Source organism: Lithobates pipiens, unplaced genomic scaffold (assembly GCF_037356315.1).
Source record: "Lithobates pipiens isolate NorthernLeopardFrog02 unplaced genomic scaffold, aLitPip1_a1.2 Scaffold_1, whole genome shotgun sequence".
Taxonomy (NCBI): Eukaryota; Metazoa; Chordata; class Amphibia; order Anura; family Ranidae; genus Lithobates; species Lithobates pipiens.
This window is the reverse complement of record NW_027507685.1, coordinates 202,948,802-202,966,988: the sequence shown is the minus strand read 5'-3', so window position 1 is coordinate 202,966,988 and position 18,187 is coordinate 202,948,802. Positions and strand designations below refer to the sequence as shown.

Here is an 18,187-nt window from a genome sequence, read left to right as displayed (position 1 = left end):
ATCATTGAAGCGTTGGTACCTCACCCCATCGGCTCTATGTAAATTCTTTCCAGAGGCATCAGATCGTTGCTGGAGATGCTGTGAGGAACAGGAAACCTTACTTCACATTTTCTGGTCTTGTCCAAAACTTTAATAGTATTGGTCTGAGGTGCAGAGGATTTCTCAACAATTCACAGACTTCTCAATACCGGAGGATCCTGTCTTCTTAGTGCTCTACTGCTCCCAAATTCTGTTTCAAACATACGAGAAAAAAGTACTCCGTCACTTGATTAATGCCACCAAAGCTTGTATTACCCTGCGTTGGGAAGACCCTAACCCTCCTTCCATTGCTATGTGGCTTATTAAGGTCAGAAGCATTAATGTCATGGAAGACCTAATGCTTAACGCCCAAAACATGAGAGAACAATATGCTAAAACATGGTCATATTGGGACATGTTTGTATATTCAGAGGAGGGGAAGTCTCCTGGAGAGCTGCTCTGGGGATTGAGGTCCTTCTGCTCTTCTTACCATTGCACACATGCATCCCATCACCCTAGTACCCCCCTCGCCCAACACCCCCACCTCCTTTAGCTTCTCTATTCTTGTTCCTTTTCCTCTAAAAAACTGAAGTGTCCGTCCAAGCAAACTTTGGCATATTGTTTACAGTTACCTTCTCGTTTTTGGAAGTAAGAACTTATCGTGGAAAGCATAAACCAGAAACCTAATACCTTCTTCTTTCAAATAATTTTATTTAGCACAACAGCAATGAAGATCCAGCATAATGCTGGGCTGTTCATTGCTGTTGTGCTAAAGAAAATCCTTTGAAAGAAGAAGCTATTGGGTTGCCGGCTAATATTTTCTACTATGGACTTTCAGTGAACGACACGGCCAGTGCACCAACTCTACTCACACAACCTCTAATATAGTGGTAGAGCTCGGTTGAGTCTTTTTGCGTTTCCACAATCTGAAAAAGATTCAAAATATTTGCTAGATTGCATGATTAAACCACAGCATGCCTTACTGCAATGATACTGACTTCTATATGGTTGAACTGAAGAGTTCCTCGTATGCAAAACCATCTACAGTACATTGAGGTTGTGTGACTAATGCACAGAGTGCTTTATTATAATTATACTAATATTCACTGGGGTTGTGCCCCATAGGGTGTCTTAATGTATTTATAATACTGGTCTGTATTACAATTGTGCAACTGATCCACAGAGCACCTTATCGTATGAATACTGGTCTGTACTGAGATTGTTAGATTGATCTGAAAAATGCCTTTTTGTAATAATCGCAGTCTGCACTGGGATGGTGTGACTGATTTAATAATACTAGTCTGTACTGAGATTGTATGACTGATACAGAGAGTGCTATATGGTAATTACACTGGCCTGGGCTAGGATTGTTTGACTGATCCACAGAGTGCCTTCCGGTGATTATACTGGTCTGTACTGGGATTTTATGACTAATCCAGAAGGGAGCCTTATAGTAATGATACTGGTCTAAGCTGGGATTGTATGACTGATCCAAACAGTGTCTTATGATAATAATACTGGTCTGGGTTGGTATTGAGTGACTGATCCACAGAGTGCCTTTTGATAATAATACTGGTTAGTGATGGACGAACTTCCGATGGGACATTTCGCGAACGTGGACAAAAGTTTGCGAACCGCAAAGTTCGTGGTGGACCCCATTGACTTTAATGGCAGGCAAAACTTAAAAACCTACAGGTCATATTTTCAGCCACAAAATACTTACTAGCTGTGCACACATAGTCCCACCACATGGACACTGACATAACAAAAGTATTAAGTGAATATGGGATAGACAACGACAAGCATTCTTTTTTTTATCTGTGAAATTTTGACAATTCAGGAGCGCATGAAGGCCATGGAGGAGAGGCAAGGTCAGGGCAGGCTATGAAGGGGGTGCAGGAGATGATCAGTGCCACAGTCAGGGCAGCGCAGTCCTGTGCCAGTGTCCCAGTGTACCAACCTGTGCTTGAGCCCCTGACCCCTCCCCCGGCCCTTACCCCTACCTATGCAGGGCTCCACTGCGGTGGTCCGGAGGTGCCAGTCCAGTGCTGATCCTCAGCCATGGTGCTGGCACTGCCTGCTGATTGGCTTCTCTGCTGCTATCTCCCTCACTATCTGAAACCAGCACTGTGATAGAGACTGAGCACTGACACCAGCACCGTGATAGAGACTGAGCACTGACACCAGCACCGTGATAGAGAGCACTGACACCAACACCGTGATAGAGAGCACTGACACCACACCAGCACAGAGATAGAGAGCACTGACACCAGCACCGTGATAGAGAGAACTGACACCAGCACCGTGATAGAGCGCACTGACACCAGCACTGTGATAGAGAACACTGACACCAGCACCATGATAGAGAGCACTGACACCAGCACCATGATAGAGAGTACTGACACCAGCACCGAGATAGAGAACACTGACACCACACCAGCACCGTGATAGAGAGCACTTACACCCACACCGTGATAGAGAGCACTGACACCAGCACCGTGATAGAGAGCACTGACACCATCACCGAGATAGAGAGCACTGACACCACACCAGCACCGAGATAGAGAGAGAGCACTGACACCAGCACCGTGATAGAGAGCACCGACACCAGCACCGAGATAGAGAGAGAGCACTGACACCACACCAGCACCGAAATAGAGAGAGAGCACTGACACCAGCACCGTGATAGAGCGCACTGACACCAGCACTGTGATAGAGAGCACTGACACCACACCAGCTCCTAGATAGAGAGCACTGAAACCAGCACCATGATAGAGAGCACTGACACCAGCACTGAGATAGAGAGCACTGACACCAGCACCAAGATAGAGAGCACTGACACCAGCACCGAGATAGAGAGCACTGACACCAGCACCGAGATAGAGAGCACTGACACCAGCACCGTGATAGAGAGCACTGACACCAGCACCGTGATAGAGAGCACTGACACCAGCACCGTGATAGAGCACTGACACCAGCACCGTGATAGAGAGCACTGACACCAGCACTGAGATAGAGAGCACTGACACCACACCAGCACCGAGATAGAGAGCGAGCACTGACACCAGCACCGTGATAGAGAGAACTGACACCAGCACCGTGATAGAGCGCACTGACACCAGCACTGTGATAGAGAACACTGACACCAGCACCATGATAGAGAGCACTGACACCAGCACCATGATAGAGAGTACTGACATCAGCACCGAGATAGAGAGCACTGACACCACACCAGCACCGTGATAGAGAGCACTGACACCCACACCGTGATAGAGAGCACTGACACCAGCACCGTGATAGAGAGCACTGACACCATCACCGAGATAGAGAGCACTGACACCACACCAGCACCGAGATAGAGAGAGAGCACTGACACCAGCACCGTGATAGAGAGCACCGACACCAGCACCGAGATAGAGAGAGAGCACTGACACCACACCAGCACCGAAATAGAGAGAGAGCACTGACACCAGCACCGTGATAGAGCGCACTGACACCAGCACTGTGATAGAGAGCACTGACACCACACCAGCTCCTAGATAGAGAGCACTGAAACCAGCACCATGATAGAGAGCACTGACACCAGCACTGAGATAGAGAGCACTGACACCAGCACCAAGATAGAGAGCACTGACACCAGCACCGAGATAGAGAGCACTGACACCAGCACCGAGATAGAGAGCACTGACACCAGCACCGTGATAGAGAGCACTGACACCAGCACCGTGATAGAGCACTGACACCAGCACCGTGATAGAGAGCACTGACATCAGCACTGAGATAGAGAGCACTGACACCAGCACTGAGAGAGCACTGACACCACACCAGCACCGAGATAGAGAGCGAGCACTGACACCAGCACCGTGATAGAGAGCACTGACACCAGCACCGTGATAGAGAGCACTGACACCAGCACCGTGATAGACAGCACTGACACCAGCACTGTGATAGAGAGCACTGACACCAGCACTGTGATAGAGAGCACTGACACCAGCACCGAGATAGAGAGCACTGACACCACACCAGCACCGAGATAGAGAGCACTGACACCAGCACCATGATACGTCCTCTGATGTAATCGCACGCACCTTCTGCAATTTGGCACTTTGGCTCAAGCCTGTTGCTCCTGCCCTTCTCCTACCACCCCTGCGGAAGGGCCTGCCTCTTCCTCTTCCTGTCATTTTTTAAATGACCCTGTGACAAAAGTCTCTAGAGAAGTGCAGTATGTATGTGGAAGAAGGTATATAACACCCCGCTTCAATCTGTCGTTTTTGGGGGCCACTAGTTTTTCACACCAGTTATAATACTTTTTTTTAAAATTGCGTTTGTCACTCTGCAGAACCACTCAGCAGTCACAATGCTTCACAGTGGAAGTGCACTATACTATGCTTTCTATATGTGCAAGTATTTTATACGTGTATTACACCACTATATACTGCACACCAAATAGTACACCTATACCAGTCCTTAAAAGGACCTTTGTGGACCTAATAGTAGCTAGCTAGTAGCTAGTGAGTTGCAGACTGTCCCTGCTCCAAAAACCGAACTGTCCCTCCCTACAGTGAGAAACGACAGCTGCAGAATCAATCAGCAGCACAGCAGTGCAGTGCACTATATATGCTTTCTATATTTGAAAGAAAGTATATTATACGTGTACAACCCTATATACTATACACCTATAAAAGGACCTTTGTGGACCTAGTAGCTAGTGATTTGCAGACTGCCCCTTAGTCCCTACACTGATAAAAGACAGCTGCAGAATCGGTCAACACTCAGCTCAGCAGTCTATAGGCTTTCTATATTTGAAAGAAAGTATATTATACGTGTACAACCCTATATACTGTACACCTATACCAGTCCTTAAAAGGATCTTTGTGGACCTAATAGTAATAGCTAGTGATTAAACTGACTGTCCCTGCTCCACACAGCGTCCTGTCCCTACACTGACAAAAGTCAGCTGCAGAATCGGTCAGCAGTGCACTCAGCAATCAGCAGCACAGCAGTCAGCAGCAGTGCACCAGAACCCTATATACTGTACACCTATACCAGTCCTTAAAAGGACTTTTGTGGACCTAATAGCTAGCGATTTGTGTCACTACAGTCTGTCCCTGCTCCACACAGCAACCTCTCCCTACACTGACAAAAGACAGAATGTAAAATGGCCGCCAGATCAGGTCTATTTATAAGGTAGGGGGAATGTCCAATTGTCCATGTGCTGAAATGTCTCAATTGGCTGTCCTGTACCCCATGATGGATGTGTTATCATGGGTCAAAGTTCTTTCACAATGTAAACGCATATGTCCGCCTCGCGAACAGCGCCAGAAGTCCGCCAGTTTGGTGAATCGCGAACACGCAAAATTTGCCGCGAACCGCAAGGCCATCCCTGATACTGGTATGTACTGGGATTGTTTGACTGGTCCACAGAGTGCCTTACAGTGAATATACTGGTCTGTACTGGGATTGTGTGACTGATCCATAGAGTGCCTTAAAATAATGATACTGGTTTATATGGGGACTGTATGACTAATCCAAACAGTGCCTTATGATAATAATAATGGACAGGTATTGTGTGGCTGATCCACAGAGTGCCCTTTGATAATAATACTGGTCTGTACTGGGATTGTGTGACTGATCCATAGCGTGCCTTATAGTGATTATACTGGTCTGTACTGGGATTGTATGACTAATCCATAGAGTGCCTTATAGTAATGATACTGGTCTATACTGAGATTGTATGACTGATCCAAACAGTGCCTTATAAAAATGATACAGGCTTAGGCTGGTATTGTGTGACTGATCCAGATTGCCTTACTGCAATAAGGCTGGGCTATGCTGGGATTGTTTGACTGATTGAGAGCGTGCCTAATATTGTAATATTAACTGGTTTGTACTGGGATTGTGTGACTTAACTACAGAGTGCCTTGTGGTACTAAAACTGGTCCATATAGGGATGGTGAGACTGAGGCACAGAGTGCCTTATGTTAATGATACTGGTCTGTGCTGGGATTGTATGACTGATCCACAGAGTGCCTTATGGTAATAATACTGGCATAGGCCTGTGCACAGGGTGTTCCGGGCATACCCTAATCACCCTGTGCGGCGCCAATTCCCCCTACTTCCCATCTCCCCCCTGCACTGCTGCCAGCTTCCCTCCTCTCCTCTAAGGAGCAGGGAAGGGGCTAGTAAATATTTAATTAACCGGCCTTCCTTTTCTGAATTAATACTATGAGTGATCTGTAACTGATCGCTCTTGTCCTCATTCTTAACGCAAGCATAGTAAACTATGTTTACTGCAGGCAGCAGAGAAAGGGACTGGGGAATTTCCTCAGTTTCTTTCTCTGTCTCAAAAGTGAGACATCAGGGGTCTGTTTAGACCCTTGATATTTCAACAAAAGCCATACGGGGCTCCTAAAAAAAATTGTAACAAATTAATAAAAGATAATATTGTAAAAAATGATTTCAAAATAAAAAACTACTGACACTCATCCACTGCCCTATTGACACCAATCTTTGCTCTACTGACACCGTCTACTTCTCTGCTGATATACATGCATGTGTGTTTCTGCTCTGGGGTGCACACCCTAATGCACACCAATGAAAACTGATCTGTACTGGGATTGTGTGACTGAACCACAGAATACCTTTATAGTAATGATACTGGTCTGTACTGGGATTGTATGACTCACCCAAAGAATGCCTTATAGTATTGATACTGGTCTATACTGGGATTGTATGACTGATCCAGACAGTGCCTAATGATCATTATATTGGTTTGTATTGGAATTGTGTGACTGAGTGGCTTACCTATATTTTTATTTATATAGCACCAACAATTTTCACAGCACTTTTTTTGCAGAAAAATGTTTTTTGCCAGAATACAAAAAAATAAAAAAATAAGAATACATTCATCATTTGTCATACATCAAGGACAAACTATATATTCACCCACCAGTGTTAAAGACAGCAGCATGAATGCATTCAGTACAGTTCTGAGAATCATATCCAATGTCCAAACAATAAAGCTTATCCAACAAAATGCATCATCTGGCAATACTTTTTTTGTGGGTTTTAACCGCTTGCTGACCAGTGCACGATGATGTACGCCGGCACAATGGCACAGCTGCGCAAATGGGTGTACCTGTACATCCCCTTTAAAATGCGACATTGTGGGCTTGTGTACTCCGTGACCATGCCTGCGGGTCCTGTGAAACCGTTGTCCGCCAGTGTCCCGCAATCGCTTCACAGAGCCGCAGAATGGGGAGATGCCTATGTAAACAAGGCATTTCCCTGTTCTGCCTAGCAACATGACAGAGATCTACTGCTCCCTGTCATTGGGAGCAGCGTTCTCTGTCATGTTGTAGTGAGCACATCCTCCCAACAGTTGGAATCACTCCCTAGGAAACACTTAACCCCTTGATCGCGTGTTTAACCCCTTCCCTGCCAGTGACATTTACACAGTAATCAGTGCATTTTTATAGCACTGATTGCTGTATAAATGACAGTTGTCCCAAAATAGTGTCAAAAGTGTCCGATCTGTCCGCCATAATGTCACAGTCACGATAAAAATCGCAGATCGTTGCCATTTCTAATAAAAAATAATAATAAAAATGCCATAACGCAATCCCCTATTTTGTAGACGCTATAACTTTTGCACAAATCAATCAATATACACTTATTGCGCTTTGTTTTATCATAAATATGTAGAAGCAATTCTGCTCTGCCCTGTCTGGTGTACTCAATAAAAATCTTTAAATTAAAAAAATATGTAGAAGAATACATATTGGCCCAAACTGAGAAAGAAATTTGTTTTTTTTTTATATATTTTGGGGGATATTTTTTCTAGAAAAAAGTAAAAAATATACATTTTTTTCAAAATTGTAGCTCTTTTTTTGTTTATAGTGCAAAAAATAAAATATGCAGAGGTGATCAAATACAAACAAAAGAGAGCTCTATTTGTGGGAAAAAAAGGACATCAATTTTGTTTGGGTGCAATGTTGCACGACCGTGCAATTGTCAGCTAAAGCGACACCGTGCCTTATCTCAAAAAGTGCTCTGGTCAGGAAGTGGCTAAATTCTTCCGGGGCGGAAGTGGTTAACATACACAAGCGAACACTCCACCAAGTAACAATGAGTGTTGATTACTGAATCAGGTCCAGATACCGAAAAGATAAAGAAGTATCCCTTCCCTCCCCTTTTGCACTACTCCTAGGAACTGTCCACCCAACTAAGTTTCAGTATAAGTCAGGGTGTCTACCCCACCAGCCTTCAGCCCTAACCAAGCATAGAAGCACCATCCTCTTCCAGAATACCATCCAGAGTTGCAGGAAAGTCTTCCCAACTAAACCAAACACCCCCGAGCCTCATGTGTCATCCTATAAAGGGGGAGGGGGGATATCTGCATTGATCATCACTTTCCATGCCTAGATAGTAAGAGGATGTGTATATATCCATCTCCTAGAAATCAATTTGCTCACATAAATTTAGAGTCCTAATAAATTTCTTTGTGGCATTATTCATCTCCAGCGGCGACCGCACCATTAGGGGCACAGGTGTGCCGCCCCCCTAATCTTGCCCGGCCCCTAATCTACATGCAGGGCACCGGACTCATGGATTTCAATTTTTTTTTTTTAAGCACATGATAAGAGCTTGAGGCTCTAATTGGCTTAAAAAAAGGGTGGGCTCGGGGCGTAGAGCACTGCACCCTTAGCCCACCCAGTTGTGTGACATAGCAAATTAATATTTGCTAATGTCTTCTCCTCCCAGCCAATCGGGTCTCAGGACCCACTTCCTGTTTGGCTGGGAGGAGAAGCAATGTCTGTTCAGCCGGTAGGAGAAGCAACGGCCCCGGCTCTTACCTTGGCAAGCTGGAGCGAGGAGCAGCAGGTGGAGGGGCAGAGGGGCAACAGCAGCCTCTGTAAGCTTCCAGGAGCCCTACCCCGGGTCTAGGACCACCGTCATCGGCCTCCTAAGGTAAGGCCACTGATCGCTGCCTTCCCGTCCATCTCCCGGGGGGGAGGGGGCATTAGTGTGAGTGGGGGGGCCAGGTTTGTTTGATACCCCCCACCCTCAAACCATCAAAATGTTGAGCACCAGCCACCACTTTTCATAACCATACACTCAGTCACCTGTGACCAGAGTGGCCTCACTTTGGAAGAGTCCTACTCCATATGCAACAAGGTCCCTTCAGACAGCAAACACTTGTGACATATAGTGTTCTCTCTTTTCAGCATTTTAAACAGCCACTGAGGAGTATAATAAGTTTGGTGCAAATATCATAGTTGATGTCAGTGGATGCAATAACTGTACATAGGTAAATAGGTACATAACATTTCCAGCCACATCTCCTCTGACAACTCTGGTACAAACCCCAGCCTGTCACGAGCACACAGCACGTTTCATATTGTACATTCACATCAGGTCCTGCCCTTAAGTATCTTACAATCTCAGGTCCTGGTCTGACAAGCTTGCATTCACGCACACACATACTAGGGACAGTTTAGGCAGGAGCCAATTAACCCATCTGCATGTCTTCGGAGAGTATGAGGAAACCAAAGTAACCACCCCCCCCCCCCAAAAAAGCAGATGTAAACTCCATGCAGAGGAATAGGGACCCCAATGCTGCAATAATACTAATCTGTCCTGTGATTGTGATATTGGAAATCACACTGGTCTGTACTGGCAATGTGTTATTGGAATGATACTGGGTCTTTACTAGGTTTTATGTAACTTATACACAAAGTACCCAGATAGCAAGAATAACTTGCTACAAATTTGTGGAAGTGTTGAATTGTAAGTATGTTAACTTGCTGCACATTTTCACTGGCAAGTTGTACACTTGCAGAGCACTTGAAGCACGAGTTCTGTTCTAGTTGAAACTTTCCCAATTTGTAGCAAATTTGCGTGGCAAGTCTCTAGCAAGAGCAAAGTTGCAGTGGCGAGTTTACAGCAAGAGCTCTGCAAGTCTACAACATGAAAATTCAGCCACAGTGACCCTTGTGGTGGGATGACTGTTGCACAACATAACTGAACCAGAACTTGCAGCAGACTTGCTGATTGTTTGCAAAGAAAGTTGATCTGGAGTCATGCAATGCGGACTTGCTGCAATTGTGCAACAAACTTGTGAAGTCTGACAAGCTTAACAATAGCTTAGCAAGTCATTTTCAAACTTGCCGCACAATTACTTGCTATCTGGGTACATAGGTATGTTTAAGACCTTGTACACACGGTCGGAGATTCCAACAGATTGTGTCCTATTGGACCATTTTGTCCGACTGTTTCCATCGGTGTATCCGACGGACCAAGTTTTCCGACTTGTCCGTAAAATTTTCAGACAAAATGCTCCGATCGGACATACTCCGATCATGTGTAGCCTACTAGGACGGACAAAGTGGCACGCATGCTCAGATAAAATTCCTAGACCAAAGCTATTGGCTACTAGCCTGAACGTAGTCCCGTCGTAACGAAATAACGTCATCACGTTATGTACAATCGGATTTTCCGACAACTTTGTCCGACCGTGTGTATGCAACAGTTTCGGACAAAATCCGTCTGACAAAATCCAACGGATTTGGTTGTCAGAATGTCCGAACATGTGTACAAGGGCTAAGAATGCTGGCCTGTACTAGAAATGTGCTGCTGTGATAATACTGGTCTGGGTAACAGTAAATTGCAGATCTAATGTTGGTATTTATCATTTAATTTCTACATCAGTGAACAGAGAACCATGACTAGAGAAGATCCTCTAGACTGCGCCCCGGAGGAGAACCAACATCCCCTGGATTTCCAGAGCCCCATCGTAGAGAAGAGGAAACGACCCGTGGTTCACCCTTCTGCACCGGCCCCTCTTCCAAAGGATTATGGTAATCAGCAACTGAGTTTTTTTTGTATCTATCTCTCCAAGTGCAGCGTTTCTCAACCTTTTCTGATTTGTGACACCCTTTACAATTATGCAAAATCTCAAGGGATCCATTCTAAAATGTAAAAAACATAAATATTACTTATAAGTAGGACACCTGAGCCTGGGATGATGCACACAACTACCTTGATAAAGTTCACAGAGGTCCCCCTATCACATCAAGGGAGGTCCCTCCTTCATGTCAGAATCCCCCCCATCACATCAAAATCCCCCCTATACACCAGAGGTCCCCCATCATCCTAGAGCCCCTCCATCACATCAGAGTGCCTCCTAAACATGAGAGCCATTCATCACATCAGAGTACCCTCATGACAGAGAGCTCCATCACCACAGAGTCCCCCTAATCATGAGCCCTCTCATCCATTTCAGATCCAGGGCAAATTTGGTCTTGTGCTTGCACCACCCCAGGGGAACTGAGATGGCACCCAGGGTGCAGGAGCACCCTGATTGAGGAAAAACTGTCCTAGTGTATGCCAGCTCTTTAATTACATACAAAAGCCTATAATGTACAAGAATGTAAAGATCCAAAATGTCTGCAGATGGAATAGTTCTTGTGCACAATAACCCGATTTCCCCTTCATGTTCCTGGTGCAATATGTGAGAATGAAAGGCAAAATTGAATTGGTTGCTGTGACCAATCTTTTCTATTTCAGACACATTAGATAATGGAGGCAACAGCAATGACTGCATCTGTCAAAAAGTCATTTTTCTTTCTTGTAGAACCAAATTCAATGAATTACCATTTCTTTTACTTACATTACAGCATTCACGTTCTTTGACCCTAACGACCCTGCATGCCAGGAAATCTTGTTTGACCCTCAAACGACCATCCCTGAACTGTTTGCTATCATCCGGCAATGGGTTCCACAAGTCCAGCACAAGATCGATGTGATCGGCAGCGAGGTAACTTCCTTTGTTAAGAACTGGGGTTCTAGCCCCAATGTTATTAAAGATATTGGAGGACTCAGATAGATATGAAATATATACAGCATATCACAGCAGTTAATTGTCACATCAATGGAATAGTTTGCTCAGGGTTACTTTGTTGTTTATTTAGTATACTCTTCCTCTTTACTATTCCCTTGCTTCTGGGGAATACTTGTTGTAAGGGTTAAATTATGATAGACCGGTGGATCTACACAATATGTACACAGGCAGGCAGCCAATCACTGAAGAGGAGCAGGCTGGGGGTGAGGGAGGAACATCAGATATGTCAGGACACAGAACAACCGGCTGACTCAGAAAAAGTCAGTGGCGGCCACAGCGAACACTGCAACACCTTCTTGACAATTCCGGGGGACGTCCTGCGGACGCCCATGCACCTGAGCTGTGGATCTCTGCAGATCCTCCAGAGTTGCCTACCATGGGCCTCTTGGCTGCTTCTTTGATCAATGCTCCCCTTACCCGGCCTGTCAGTTTAGGTGGATGGCCATGTCTTGGTAGGTTTGCAGTTGTGCCGTACTCTTTCCATTTTCGATGATGGATTGATCAGTGCTCTGTGAGATGTTCAAAGCTTGGGATTTTTTTTATAACCTAATCCTGCTTTAAACTTCTCCGCAACTTTATCCCTGACCTGTCTGGTGTGTTCCTTGGCTATCATGATGCTGTTTGTTCACTAAGGTTCTCCAATAAACGTCCTGAGGGCTCCACAGAACAGCTGTATTTATAGTGAGATTAAATTATACACAAGTGGCCTCTATTTACTAATTAGGGGACTTCTGAAGGCAATTGGTTCCACTAGATTTTAATAAGGGGTATCGGAGTAAAGGGGGCTGAATACAAATGCACACCACACTTTTCAGATATAAACATTTACATTTTTTCGTTGTAACATGACAAAATGTGGAAAATTTCAAGGGGTGTGAATACTTTTTCAAGGCACTGTAAGTATTGGGATGCCTGCCTTTACACTCACACGAACTTTAATGGCATCCCAGTCTTAGTCCGTAGGGTTCAATATTGAGTTGGCCCACCCTTTGCAGCTATAACAGCTTCAACTCTTCTGGGAAGGCTGTCCACAAGGTTTAGGAATGTGTCTATGGGAATGTTTGACCATTCTTCCAGAAGCGCATTTGTGAGGTCATGTACTGATGTTGGATAAGGCCTGGCTCACAGTCGCCACGCTAATTCATCCCAAAGGTGTTCTATTGGGTTGAGGTCAGGACTCTAAAGGCCAGTCCAAGTTCCTCCACCCCAAACTCACTCAACCCTGAACGGGGTTAAGGGTCACAGTCAGCATATTTTGGGTAGAATAAAAAAAAAAAAAAGTTTAAATTAGTATTGGTGTCAGTGTGTTTCAGATAGGATAAAAAAATATGCAAAATGCACACCATTGCGCCCTACTATGGGTAGAAACAACATACATGTGGTATTGCTGTGCTTGTCAGAAGCAGGAGAATTTATTTTGGATTGTTTTTTGGTGGTAAATTATGGTAATACAAAGAAATATACAGCTAAATTAAAAAAATACGTTTTTTGTTTTTTTTTACTATTTTGCGCCAGTTTTTCTTTGATAATAAAAAACAAAAAAAAATCAGAAGGTATCTATTACCATTTACCACCAAAAGAAAGCCCAATTTGTCCTGAAAAAACAAGGTATAATTCAGCTGGATACACAAAGTAGTTGTGACGATATATACAGTTTTACTAACACATGTCAAAGTTGCAAAATTGTGCTTAGGCATTTAGATTTGTTTTACCCTTAGGTGGGAAGGGGTAAATTGTATCTAAACCCAAAACAGAAATTTGATATTTTTTACTTTTTGCTATAATAAATATCCCCAAAAAATATATAAAAAAAAATTTTTCCCTCAGTTTAGTCCGATATGTATTCTTCTACATATATTTGGTTAAAAAAAATAACAATAAGCGTTTATTGATTGGTTTGTGCAAAAGTTATAGCGTCTACAAAATAGGGGATAGTTTAATGGCATTTTTATTAATTTTTTACTAGTAATGGCGGCAATCAGTGATTTTTATTGTGACTACGACATTATGGTGGACAAATCGGACACTTTTGGCGCTATTTTGGGACCATTCACATTTATACAGGGATCAATGTGATTAAAAATGCATTGATTACTGTGTAAATGTGACTGGCAGTGAAGGGGTTAACACTAGGTGGCGCTGTAGGGGTTAAGTGTGTCCTAGGGAGTGATTCTAACTGTGGGGGGAGGGGCTGTGTGTGACACATCTCTGATCTCTGCTCCCAATCACAGGGAGCAGAGATCAGTGTCACTGTCACTAGGCAGAACGGGAGAATGGGGAAATGCTTATTTACATTAGCATCTCCCTGTTCTTCCTCTCCGTGAGACGATCATGGAGGTCCTGGCCCGGTGGCAAATTTAAAGGGACATACAGGTACGCCCATTTCCCAGCCGTGCCATTAACGTACATCGACGTGTGCCGGTCGGGAACCGGTTATAGTTTAATGTAATGCTTTTACCGCAAATATTTCTCTTCAATAATCCCAAAATATAGTATTTGTCCTTGTATATAACATTCTATTAATGAAAGATAAACAGTATATATACAGTGCTGTGAAAAAGTGTTTGCCCCCTTCCTTATTTTTTTTTTTTTTACATATTTGTCACACTTAAATGATTCAGATCATCAAACAAGTTTTAATATTACACAAAGATAGCCTGAGTAAATATAAAATGCAGTTTTTAAATGACGATTTAATTTATTAAAGGAAAATAGCTGGCGGCAACAACTGCAATCAAGCGTTTGTGATAACTGGCAGTGAGTCTTTCGTATTGATGTGGAGGAATTTTGGCCCACTCTTCTTTGAATTACTTTAATTCAGCCACATTGGAGGGTTTTCCAGCATGTACGGCCTGGTTAAAGCCATGTCACATCATCTCAATTGGATTTAAGTCCGGACTTTGACTGGACCACTCCAAAATCTTAAAGAGGATCTCCAGGTTTCTTAAAAAAAACAAATACTGTAGCTTCTGACTTTTAATATAGAGACACTTACCTGCCAGGGGATGTAGTGATACCCTCTCCCGAACCGATTCTTCAATTGGCTTTTGGTGCAGGCGCTGGCATCTCTAGTAAGAGAAACAGGAATTGACTGATTTTCCTATTGCATGAGTCGCGCTGAGCCTGGTGAATGGTCCCATGGTCTTCTGGGACCTGTGATGCGTCCCAGAAGACTCTGAGGGAGGGGGGGCTGAACTTTCCCTCAGATTGACACGGCAAAAAAACAGGTACCCACTCCCCCCTCCCCTCTAAAAAGTGCCAAATGTGGCAGTTGAGGTTGCAAACAAGTGGAGCTTCCCCTTTTGGGTGAGACTCAGTTTTAATCCTGTTTTTTTAGTCATTCAGAGGTGAACTTTTCGCTGGTGTGTTTTGGATCATTGTCCTGTTGCATAACTCAAGTGTGCTTGAGCTTGAGGTCAGGAACTGATGGCCAGACATTCTCCTTCAGGATTTTCTGGTATTCATGGTTCCATCAATTATGGCAAGTCCTCCAGATCCTGAAGCTGCAAAGCAGCTCCAGATCATCACATTACCACTACCATGTCATACTGTTGGTACGATGTTCTTTTTATGAAATGCTGTGTTCGTTTTAAACCAGATGTAATGGGACACACGCATTCCAAAAAGTTTTGTCTCATCAGTCCACCGAATATTTTATCAAAAGTCTTGGGGATAATCAAGATGTTTTTTGGCAAATGTGAGACGAGCCTTTGTGTTCTTTCTGGTCAGCAGTGGCTTTGGCCTTGGAACTCTTCCATGGATACCAATTTTGCCCAGTCTCTTACCTATTGTTGAATCACAAACTCTGACCTTAACTGAGGCAAGTGAGGCCTGGAGTTCTTTAGATGTTGTTCTGGTTCGTTTATGACCTCTTGGATGACTTGTTGTTGTGCTCTTGGAGTCATTTTTGTAGGCTGGCCAATCCTGGGAAGTTTCACCACTGTTACAAGTTTTCTACATTTGTGGTTAATGGCTCTCACCACGGTTCGCTGGAGTCCCAACACCTTAGAAATAGATTTGTAACACTTTCCAGACATAAACATATCAATTACTTTGTTTCTCATCTGTTCTTGAATTTCTTTAGATCGCGACATGATGTGTTGCTCTTTGAGATCTTTTAGTATGCTTCGCTTTTTAGAACAGCTTCTATTTAAGTGATTTCTTGATTCAACAGATCTGGGTGTGGCAAGCAAAATTTAACTAATTTTTCCCAAAAATTTGGTTATTCACAGTTCAATCATGAATTAACAATTAACGAGGGGGGTGCAATTACTTTTTCACATAGGACCAGGCAGGTTTGGACATCTTTTTTCCCTTCATAAATTAAATCATTATTTAAAAACTGGATTTTGTATTTACTTGGGTTATCTTTGTGCAATATACAAATTTGTTTGATGATCTGAATCATTTACTGTTACAAATATGCAAAAAAATAAAAAATCAGGAAGGGGGCAAATACATTTTTACAACGCTGTGTGTGTCTGTGTGTATATATATATATATATATATATACACACACACACACACACACACACACACACACACACACACACACACACACACACACATATATACAACCCCCCCCCCCCCCAATCAGCACACAAGATAGAATAAGTCACATGCTTAGAAATACTGCGCCAGGAGTATCAACTCAATGCACAATCTCCTGGCGCAACATGTATTGTTGGGTGGCCATTGGTTAGCAAAGGCTGTATACTGGAATCAGATGGATGAATATTTATACTGAAAAAATATGACCATAATATCATTTGTTATTCTGAAATTCTATTGCTTTTGACATCAAATGTAAATTAAGATTCCGTTAGAGTAAGAATTGCTTGTTGTGCAATGTTTATGAATTGGATGAATATTCACAGCCATTATCCTGACAGATTTTGAAGAGGGGATGTCATGTAAATGACAGGGATGGACTAACAGACATGACACTTTTACACTACGCATGTAAAGCTGGAGCCCATGGAGTGGGTAATGTATCAATTCTTTTATGTATAGTATTATGTTTTCCACTTATAGCACCATTATGAAAACGTTACAAAATGAAATATATAAAATAAATATTTTTTATACCGCATATAACTTTTCAGGAATACAGCTTCATCTAAATAAAAGGTATACACTTGCTGGGCCCTTGATGGCAGCTTTTAACCACTTCAATACAGGGCACTTAAACACCTTCCTGCCCAGACCAATTTTGAGCTTTCAGCGCTGTCGCATTTTGAATGACAATTGCGCGGTCATGCTACACTGTACCCAAATGAAATTTTTATAATTTTTTTCCCACAAATAGAGCTTTCTTTTGGTGGTATTTGATCACCTCTATGGTTTTTATTTTTTGCACTACAAATAAAAAAATACGGAAAATTTAAAAAAAAAAAATGTTTTTTTTTTTGTTTCAGTTTCAAAACTTTGTAAATAAGTACGTTTTCTCCTTCACTGATGGGCACTGATGGGGCTACACTGATGGGCACTGATAAGGCGGCACTGATGGGCACCAATGAAGTGGCACTGATGAGGTGGCATTGATGGACACTGATAGGCGGCACTGATGGGCGACACGGATGGGCGACACGGATGGGCACTGATAGGTGGCACAAATTGGCACTGATAGCTGGCACGGATTGGCATGTATGGGCGGCAGAGATGGGCATGGATAGGCGGCACAGATGGGCATGGATAGGCGGCACAGATGGGCATGGATAGGCGGCACAGATGGGCATGGGTGGGCACTGATAGGCGGCACAGGTGGGCACTCATAGGCGGCACAGGTGGGCACTCATAACAGGTGGGCACTCATAGGCGGCACAGGTGGGCACTCATAGGCGGCATTGGTGTTATACTGTACTAATGGATGCCAATCAGTGCCAAACAATAATGCATGCCAAACCAGTGATGCCCCTTGTGGGCACTGATTGGCATCCATTATGGGCACTGATTGGCATCCATTGTGCTGACCATTGGCATGCCTGGTGGTCTAGGGAGGATTACCTTTTCCCTGGTGGTCTGGTGGCGTCCCTAGTGGTCCAGTGTGGGCATCCTCGAGGGGGGGGGTGTGCTGATAATCGATCAGCACAGACACCCCCTGTCAGAGGAGCAGCCGATCGGCTCTCCTCTACTCGCGTCTGACAGACGCGAGTGAGGAAAAGCCGATCACCGGCTCTTCCCATTTACACTGTGATCAGCCGTGATTGGACACGGCTGATCACGTGGTAAAGAGTCTCCGTCGGACTGACACCCCGCAAAAACGAT

At 43.9% G+C, this 18,187-nt stretch overlaps 1 protein-coding gene across 3 annotated transcripts in view; it reads left to right on the top strand.

Moving 5' to 3' along the window:
- CLIP3 (CAP-Gly domain containing linker protein 3) overlaps window positions 1-18,187 on the top strand; it is a 68,817-nt gene that overhangs the window by 13,604 nt on the left and 37,026 nt on the right. For all 3 annotated transcript variants that reach the window (XR_013274403.1, XM_077480451.1, XM_077480442.1), the window contains exons 2-4: window positions 10,729-10,877; window positions 11,697-11,836; window positions 16,813-16,906. Coding sequence is in view for 2 of the 3 variants with exons in the window: in XM_077480451.1 (XP_077336577.1) it covers window positions 10,742-10,877; window positions 11,697-11,836; window positions 16,813-16,906 (370 nt within the window). In the remaining variant the exon portion in view is untranslated. The remainder of the gene's footprint in view (window positions 1-10,728; window positions 10,878-11,696; window positions 11,837-16,812; window positions 16,907-18,187) is intronic.